We start from the raw sequence: 9,760 nt of genomic DNA, 5'->3' as shown, positions 1-9,760 counted from the left end.
TCAAGGAAACACACATGAAAAGAAGGTCGAAAGGGTAAAGGACCTGGCGCACTGAGTGGCGTGGGGCGCCAGCCCCAAAACTAATGAAGATGGTTTGGGGCGCACTGAGTGGCACGGTGCGCCAGGCCCTAAACTACTAAACAGTAGTTTGGGCACTATGCTGGTGCGGCGCCCCACCCTTCTACCCAGATTTTTTTGATGAATTTTCCTGCTTCAATTTAAGGCCTAACTCATCTAGAATTGAATTATTTCATCCCAAACTCATTTGGATTCATAAACCCAATAAATTATAAAAATAACACTCAAATTTCATAAAGAACATCACTTATTCGCAAAACCCTCACATCAAGAACTCAACAAGACCCCATATTCAAGAATGAAGCAACAAAACCTCAAGAACTCAACAAGATTCTCAATATACTCAATATCATGAACGAATTCATAAAGGAAACTCATGATTGGTGTGAGGGTGAACAAACCCATCACTATGAAAACTTACATACCTCAAAAGAATCAAGTTCTAGGCGAAAATCCTCAAAGCTTGCAAGAATCTTGAACGCTTTTCTTTTTCTCCTCTTGAACTACTCTCAACAAAACCCTAAGCTCTTTTGGAATGACTAAAATTGATTCCAATCAGTTTAGGACCCTAAAAGGGTGAACAAAGCGTGTAGTCCTAGTGGGTTAGGGAAAAGGCCAATATGCCCTCCTTAAAACGGATGAATTTTCTTAACTAGACACGTTGCACTCAAAAAGGCATATATCCTTCATCCAAACTCAAAATTTAGCAAACTCAGGAGCATTGGAAAGAGGACTTAACAACCTTCGATTTGATATTTTATGGCCCACCTAACTCATTTTGTGCTTAAAGTTATGATCATTTGAAGTTGACCCAAAACTCACAATTAAAGAGTAGCTTGCACAAATCTCAATTTAGCTCTTTCTCAGACCGAGGTGTTACACATCCCATCTTTTGTCGTGCTGAATTAGAATTGACAGAATGTTGATTTCCAACAGGACAGAGGAAATTAAGGAATTAAAATCTAATTAAATAATGAATCGTGTGTTTCTTGTTTTGTATTTACCAATTATTATTTTTTTATTTTGTTCTGTTTTGTAAAGTTCTATTGCTATGTTGGTGAAAAGTAAAACTATTATTACAAAGTGGTTATTTAGGTGTTTAAGTTGTATCTTTAGGTTTTTTCCCTTATAAGTTATTACACATCGAAAGTTTATCCGGTGAAGTTATCCAGTAATTGAGTGTATCTGTTAACCTTAGTGATCACTCTCTCTCTCTCTTGATACACTCAAGTTAATCAAATGAACTCTATATCAATCAGATAATTACAGATACCTGATGAGCCACAACAAAAGAAAGCAATAATCAAAGCATAATACTTGAATGATAGTAGAACCTAGGTTAGCCTTTCGCCTCTATTGGTGTCTTGATGGATCTCACCGCTCGTCGGACTCTAAATATAACTTCTACCATTGTTCTATGTTTAAGTTGTTGCCAATTAGGGCTTTTGTTTGTGTTTTCAAAATTTGCAACTAAAATCTCTGAATAAGTAAAAAAAACCTAACAATACAATTTAAGCACCCAAATTACTCCTTCATATCAGTAGTTTGACTTTTCACATACATAACAATAAATTTGTTACAAAACAAAAAAAATAAAATAAAAAATAAAAAAAATAAAAAATAAAAAATACTAAAATATAATATAGAGATTAAAAAAAACACAAATATTTTAATCTTAATAGATCTCTTTTAATCTTAATAGATCTCTCTTTTTAGCTTCTTCTTAAAATATCTCCTCTTCAATCTCTTTTTCTCTCTCCACTCTTTTTATTTTTGAAAATTTCCTCCCTCCTCCTTTTTTTCTGTCTCTTAAGTCGTTTCTTTATCCTTTCTTTTCTTTTCTTTTTATCATTTTTACTTCATTTCATTATACAAAAATTTTCTTTGTTTTTTTTTATTCTTCTTCCTTCATTTTTTTTTTTTGGTTTAAATCATTTTTACACCATTGTAGATTGAAACATATAATCAAAAATTAAATTTATCATTAAGGTATATATTAATTTTTTAAACTTATTTGGTTATAATTTTTTATGCTTCATTTATTATGATAAAATTGAATTAAATTAATTTGAACTTGACTCCAAGGTTAAATCATATTGTACACCATGTAAATTAATTTGATGATACTAAAAAGTTGGTATATACTTGATTAAATTGTGGTTTATGTATTATAGGATTGTAACATATAACTAAATCAACTTTATCATCAATTATAAATCAATATCTTTTATAGTTCTAAACCAACATATCATCAAAAGAATTAGTTGAAAGTTAAGAGAGGGTGATATAAAAATTCCTTCAGTCAACTTTCTATATTGATCGACTCACCTGCAAGTGAGTAATATAGATAAACAAAGATAATAAATGCAGTAAATAAATAACGCCAATAGGTTTATACTAGTTCGAAACATCGGTGTGGTGCCTACGTCCAGTCCCCTTGGGTTTCAAGGTTTCCTTACGAACTTGTTGAGCACTTGGGTGTTACAGAATGTTATAATTGAGAGCCCTGTCTGATATGCAAAAGAGATCTTCTCATTTGACACAACCTCTACTTGTATAACCTACACTCAGATCATTCTTTCTCTTTTCTTTTCAATTATTCACTCAAGTGTGTACAAAGTTTTATGAAAGATAAAGGAAGATTACAATATAAGTTCAAGTGATGTGCGTACTCCACAACTAACACTAAGGGAGGTTTATATAGATAGGTTGATGCTCTTGTAAGGAAACCCCAAGGGAGTTTATCTCAATCAAGGATGTTGAGGGATTCCTTGATTGAGGCGATTTTCTAAGTCATATCTATGTGCATATGACATAATTACTTTGCTTCCTTCTTGGTGACGATCTGCTTGATTCTTGGCTGGATTGTTGATTCTTCCTTCCTTTGGTAGCTTGCTTGAATCTCGGCTGGAGATCTATTTTGTCATATCAATCATGATCTGCTTGATTGATTTCTGGAATCTTTGATTGATCATGATTTGCTTGGTTGATTTCTCGAATCTCTGATTGATCATGATCTGCTTAATTGATTCTAGAGATTAAGACATATCTTTATTCTGGAATATGTGATCGATTCTAGAGATTAGGACATATCTTTATTTCTTCTTTATGCTTTATGATTGGTTTACTTTCTTGTTGATGTGTTTGCCTGCGAAGAGTATGAGTTAATGTCTAAGTGTCATTTATCAAAATCAATAGACGTTAAGGAGTTAACAATCTCCCCCTTTTTTATAATGACAATAAAATTCACAATTTCAATAAAGTAACCCGAGAGACAATGAAACTTCCCTGATGTTCATATAGGATTTTGTTGGTCTTGTAGCTCCCCCTATCTGTAGGATTTCGTTGGTCTTGTAGTCCTCATGTCTGTAAGACTCCTCTATATATGTTAGCTCCCCTCTGCCTTTATGGAACTTGTGGAAACAAAGATGTTCTCCCCCTTTGGCATAATCAAAAAGAAAGCAAGGCAAATAGGATAATAGTATGACAAAAAATAGATAAAATAGTGTAGTAGATAGGAGGATAACGAGTCCTCAATATGCAATCCAAACAATAAAAACTACAAAAAGCAAACGAGAGTCCAAGATTAGGAGTTAGTGATCACCCAAAAAGTATTTAAGGGTATTGATAACCATTCCACAAAAAGAGTTATAAAAGCGCTCCACAATCTTGGAGAGACTGGAGTAGGAGGTTTGAACCGTCACAGCAAGGTCGGTGTTGGAGGAGCTAACTCCACTCTTGAGAGAGTCAACTTGTTGACTGTGGAGATTCCTTCCTTCTTAATACCAGCCATAGCAATGCGTAACTTACTGACGTCAATGCCGGTATCCTTTTGTAAGCGAAAGACCTTCTCAACAACATCGTGAAGAGTTTCCGAACCACGTTCAACAGCCAAGATGCGAGTTTTGAGTTCCTCATTGTCCTGTAACAGTAGGGCAGCCGACTCTGCATAAATTTTTGTGGTTTTAACGGACTCAGCTCTAGCCTTTACAGATTCTTTTTTCACCCATTTGTCTTCTACCTGCACATACCCCATGCTAGAGAAGATATTAGAGTCATAAGTAGTATTAATAACAACAGGTGTTAACATAGAAAGATCCGCGAGGCGATCCACCAAGGTACGTGAGATGAGCAGCCCATATGGCAAACTTGCAGTGGCATTAGAGTCTTCAGCACTTTCCAGCATATATTCCTTGAACCACAATGCCCAATTGATACGGTATTTCTTTAGTAGGAGTAAGGAACAAACACGTCCCGAGTAGAGATACTATTCAAAGATCCTTTCCTGGGAATAAGAGTGGTGGCAATGACATGTGCCAATATGTGATGTTCAAAACACAGAGATAAAGGCCCAACAACAAACAAGTTAGAATCAGGTTCAGCAACGGCTCTCTTAGCACCTTCCAGAGAGACTTCAAAATAGTTAGGCCAAACTCCATTCATATACGGAACAACACCAAAGAATTTTGCAACAAAAACATCTTCAAACAACAGTTCATTAATAATGATACGACTCTCCATAATCAGGGTTTCCATCTCACCACTGTCTGGAAAAATACAAAGGCTTGCATAGAAGAGACGAATAGCAGAGTTCAAGACCGCACAAACTGTTCTTATGCTCAACTCCCCAGAAGCATTGCATGTCCTCGGGAGAGAGGGATCCTGAAGCATTAGAACGCGGCTTCTTTGGAGCCTTCTTTTTGGAATCTAACCTTGCTACCAGAGCAAAAGTTTCATCATAATCAATACCTTCCTGTTGTGAGTATCATTGAGCTACCAGTCTTGCTTTGTTGCGAATGGCTTTTCCATCTTCATTTAGCTTATTTCGGAAAAAATCATTTGGTTCCAATTACGGAACAATTTTTCGATCTTTCAGTAAGAGTCCATACTTGGTTTCTTTCAAACTGGTCAAGTTCTTCTTTCATTGCTTGTCTCCAAGATTCACCTTTCATTGCCGATATGTTTGGGTTCAAGTAGAGACACGAGTGCAACAGATATTTGTTTTCTCAATGAAGCTTTGGTCTGTATTGAGTCGGTTGGTTTACCCATAATGAAGTCATTTGGATAACTAGCGTTGTGTCTCCATGCATGTCTTTCGATTGGGCTAGTCGACTTCAGTTCTGGACTAGTTGACTTCAATTCTGGAGTAGTCGACTCCTCTATTGTAATTTGATCAGAAGTATTTGAGAGGTTCTCAGTGTTCAATGTAGGAGTAGTTTGATCATCTATAGACTCTACTTCATGCATCCTTGGGTTAGTATGATTAAAAACAACATGAACAGATTCTTCAACACTTAAAGTACTTTTATTAAAAACTACAAATGCACCATTGATAGGTGCATCACCAAAGAATATACCTTCATCACTTCTTGGATCAAACTTACTCAGATTTGTCTTACCATTGTTGTGAATGAAATATTTGCATCCAAAAGGGTGAAAATAGTTGATATTAGGATTCTTACCTCTCCATAGCTCATATGGAGTTAAAACAGGTCTGATGAGGCATCTGTTCAAAATTTGGTAGTGTCTTGTAACAAACAATTTTTCCATTCTACCATTTGTTATGCTGAGGTGATCTAGGAGATGAGAATCTTTAGGTGAATCCATTTTTATCACAGAATTTCTCAAATGCTTTATTCTCAAATTCTCCTTCATGATCACTGTGAACTGTGGAAATAAAATATCATGCTTCTCTTTGTAAGTATCCATGACCTTGAACGAAGAATGAATTTGCTTACCAAACTAACAAGCGTCACATATATGGTCCTTTTCGAATTTTATCTTTGGAAGCCCAATGACTAGTTCAAGTTTGGACAATTTTTCAAAGGCATGCATGCTAGTGTGACGAAGTTTTCTACGCCATAGCCAAGATTCATTTGATACTGCAGTTAGACATGTAAGTGTTGGCAAGTCAACGTAGATATTATCAATACGATCTCCAACGATTGTGATATCCTTAGTCACATGTCTGATAGTGCAAGTTGTAGCATTTAATGAGAATTTGAATCCAACATCACATAGTTGACTGATGTTAAGCAGGTTGTGTTTAAGTCCCTCCACCAGGGATACTTCTGACATATCACATAATGAGCTAAGAGTGATTGATCCAACTCCTACTACTTCTCCTTTTGCATTGTCTCTGATCCGTGCATATCCTCCATCGATTTTGTTAAGAGTTTTGAAATTTTCTTTCTTTCCGCACATATGTCTGGAGCATCCACTATCTATTACCCATATTCCCTTTTTGTAGGTTCTTTTGGTCTGCTCCTGCAAAACAAGTAGATTAATTTCTTTTTGGTACCCAAGTATTTTTGGGTCCTTGAGGGTTAGGATTAAAAACTTTTGGTCTCCAAATCCATTTTCCAGAAGAAAATTTCCTACCGTTAAAAGATTTGTGACCAATGTCACCACACGTATAATAAGAGAAATTAACAGAAGTTTCAGCAGAATGATAAGGAGAATTAGATATGGAACTGTTGGATATGTTGGAACTTTGATTAGGAGATCTTCTCCTGTTGAAAGCAATTATGTTAGATCTGACAGAGCTATGACTTGGAGATTTTCTGATATTGTTCAGCTGCATTTTTACTTCTTCCAGTTCTTCTTCTAGTAAGTCAACTTCAATTTGACTTGCTTCGAGAAGAATCTGCCTGTCTTTCTTTTCTTGAGCAATCTTATTGTATTCATCAATTACTTTCTGTAATTCATCAATAACCATGTCCAAAGAGTCTTGTAAGTCATTACAGTTAGGACAGTTAAAAGATCTTACCTCACTTGTTTCACCTAGTGCCATGAAACATATGTTGGCAGTTTCATCATGATCATCTTCAGATTTTTCTCCTTGATCCCAGGCTCCGAGACTTTTTGGATCTTCATTTCTTCAATTGTTTCTCCTTCTCTGTTCTGGACAATTTTGTTTGATATGTCTTGGTTTTCCACAGTAGTAGTAGCGATCATCATTCCTTTCATTATTCTTAAAATCTTGTTGGGGTCTTTGTCTTCTTTGTCTAAGCATTTGTCTCACTCCTCGATTTATGAGAGACATTCCTTCATCTTGATATTCATCACCTTCTTCTCTGACTTCAAATGTCTCGATAGTAAAGGCCACAATTTTCTTTTTATCATATTTGTTGTACCTGTTAATATGGTTTTGCTTATAGGCAATCAGGTTGCCTTAAAGTTCATCGTACGTCATTTTCTGCAGATCTCTATCTTCAAGAATAGCAGCTTTAGTTTCCCAAGCTTTGGGAAGACTTTTGACGAGTTTTCTAACTTGTAACCCATTTGAGTATACCATTCCAAGAGATTTGAGTTCACAAACAATTTTGCTAAATCTCGAGAACATATCTTCTACGTTTTCATCTTCGGTCATTTTGAATAATTCATATTCATTGACTAGTGAACTGATCTGAGCTTCTTTTACCTTGGTGGTTCCTTCATAAGTTACCTCTAGTTTGTCCCACATTTATTTTGCAGTTTCACATGTTGATATCTTGTCATATTCAGCTCCACTCACTACACAATATAACAAACTTATAGCTCTAGCATTAGTTTGAATTACCTCTTGTTGCTCCTTGATATCGAAGCTTCTCAGTGCCATCTTTTTCGGTTAGTCTAGGAATAGGCTTTGGACCCTTCTTGATCACAGTCCATGCTTGATGGTCATTTGAAGAGACAAGATTTTGAATCTATCTTTCCAGTGGGAGTAATGTTGGCCGTTAAAATACGGTGGTCGAGTTGAGGAATGTCCATCTTGAAGTAGAGCACCAGGAATATGATAGTGTGTCATTGGATCTTTGCTCACGTGTGGTTAAACACTTTACTAGTGAGACCTACTCTGATACCAATTGAAAGTTAAGAGGGGGGTGATTTAAAAATTCCTTCAGTCGCCTTCCTATATTGGTCAGTCGACTCACCTACAAGTTGGTAATAAAAATAAACAAAGATAATAAATGCAGTAAGTAAATGACGCCAATAGTTTTATACTAGTTCGGAACACCGGTGTGGTGCCTACGTCCAGTCCCCTTGGGTTTCAAGGGTTTCCTTAAGAGCTTGTTGAGAAGTTAGGTGTTACAAAATGTTACAATTGAGAGCCATGTCTGATATGCAAATCAGATCTTCTTCTTTGACACAACCTCTACTTGTATAACCTACACTCAAATCTTTCTTTATCTTTTCTTTTCAATTGTTCACTCAAGTGTGTACAAAGTTTTATGAAAGATAAAAGAAGATTACAATATAAGTTCAAGTGAAGTGCGTACTCCACAACTAACACTAAGGTAGGTATATATAGATAGGTTGATGCTCTTGGAAGGAAAACCCAAGGGAGTTTATCTCAATCAAGGATGTTGAGGGATCCCTTGATTGAGGCGATTTGCTAAGTCATATTCATTTGCATGACATAATTGCTTTGCTTCCTTCTTGGTGACGATCTGCTTGATTCTTGGCTGGATTGTTGATTCTTCCTTCCTTTGGTAGCTTGCTTGAATCTCGGCTGGAGATCTGTTTTGTCATATCAATCATAATCTGCTTGATTGATTTCTAGAATCTCTTATTGATCATGATTTGCTTGATTGATTTCTGGAATCTCTGATTGATCATGATCTGCTTGATTGATTTTGGAATCTCTGATTGATTCTAGAGATCAGGACATATCTTTATTTCTTCTTTATGTTTTTCCTTTCTTGTTGATGTGTTTGCCTGCGAAGAGTATGAGTGAATGTTTAAGTGTCATTTATCAAAATCAACAGACGCTAAGGAGTTAACAATCTCCCCCTTTTTGATAATGACAATAAAATTCACAATTTCAATAAAGTAATTTGAGAGACAATGAAACTTCCCTGATGTTCATGTAGGATTTTGTTGGTCTTGTAGCTCCCCCTGTCTGTAGGATTTCGTTGGTCTTGTAGCTCCCCTTGTCTATAGGATTTCATTGGTCTTGTAGCTCCCCCCGTCTGTAAGACTCCTTTGTATGTGTTGGCTCCCTCTTCCTTTATGGAAATTGTGGAAGCAAAGATGTTCTCTCCCTTTGGCATAATAAAAACGAAAGCAGGGCAAATAGGATAATTGAAACAAATTAAACTAAAGGTAATACAATATTGATTTGAAATTACTTATCTCAATATATTATCCAAATTAGTCCTTATGAACTAGAAAAATATATCTAATTCATTTCTTTTTGTTATTTGAAAATCAAGAAACATGAACGCAAATCAAATATTTGATTTTTTATAGTTCACTCATAAAACCTATCCTTACCAAACTCAGAATTTGCTCTAGTAAATGTCTTTTGTTCAATTAAATAAGCTACGTAGATGCCTGTAGCTCATTTTGTTTTGTGGAATAATTGGTGTTTTGGTAAGTGAAACTTGTCTTTAAATCAACTTAATTGGTGTTTGGCAACACTTTGGATTAAAGGGATTAGATTACTTCAGTCTTAAAAAGCATTGCTAGCTTAGAGTTCAGTGTAAAAGGATAGGACATATGACTATAGAAACAACTATCGTCAAAATTAACTTATCGCTTCTTTACTTCTCATCTCACTTGTAAGCGCATGTAGTGTTTACACTAAACTACATAATTTAACCTTACAACAACATACTCAGTAAAATCTTACGAGCAAGATCTGGAAAGGATATGATGACCTTACCCCTACCTTTGTAGGGTCGGGAGTCTGTTTCCG

The 9,760-nt window shown here is 35.6% G+C and overlaps 1 protein-coding gene across 1 annotated transcript; it reads right to left on the bottom strand.

Annotated features, from left to right (window-relative positions):
* Positions 1-5,820: 5,820 nt before the first annotated feature.
* On the bottom strand, positions 5,821-6,796 carry LOC125830085 (uncharacterized). Its single transcript, XM_049509305.1, has 2 exons — positions 6,419-6,796; positions 5,821-6,345 (listed from the first exon to the last, which is right to left on the bottom strand). The coding sequence occupies exons 1-2, from the start codon at positions 6,794-6,796 to the stop codon at positions 5,821-5,823; spliced, it is 903 nt and encodes a 300-aa protein (XP_049365262.1).
* Positions 6,797-9,760: the final 2,964 nt, after the last annotated feature.

Source organism: Solanum verrucosum, unplaced genomic scaffold, assembly GCF_900185275.1.
Source record: "Solanum verrucosum unplaced genomic scaffold, falcon-dt-bn FXZP01000151.1, whole genome shotgun sequence".
In the NCBI taxonomy this organism is placed as follows: domain Eukaryota; kingdom Viridiplantae; phylum Streptophyta; class Magnoliopsida; order Solanales; family Solanaceae; genus Solanum; species Solanum verrucosum.
The sequence above is the reverse complement of the archived record's forward strand: the minus strand, read 5'-3'. Positions and strand labels throughout refer to the sequence as shown.

What these genes read in the sequence shown, in the direction of transcription:
- LOC125830085 (XM_049509305.1), bottom strand. Translation starts at nt 6,796, where the DNA reads ATGGTTATTGATGAATTACAGAAAGTAATTGATGAATACAATAAGATT. An exon ending in AATGGATTTGGAGACCAAAA is followed by an intron (nt 6,346 to 6,418) that starts GTTTTTAATCCT and finishes CTTGTTTTGCAG; the next exon opens with GAGCAGACCAAAAGAACCTA.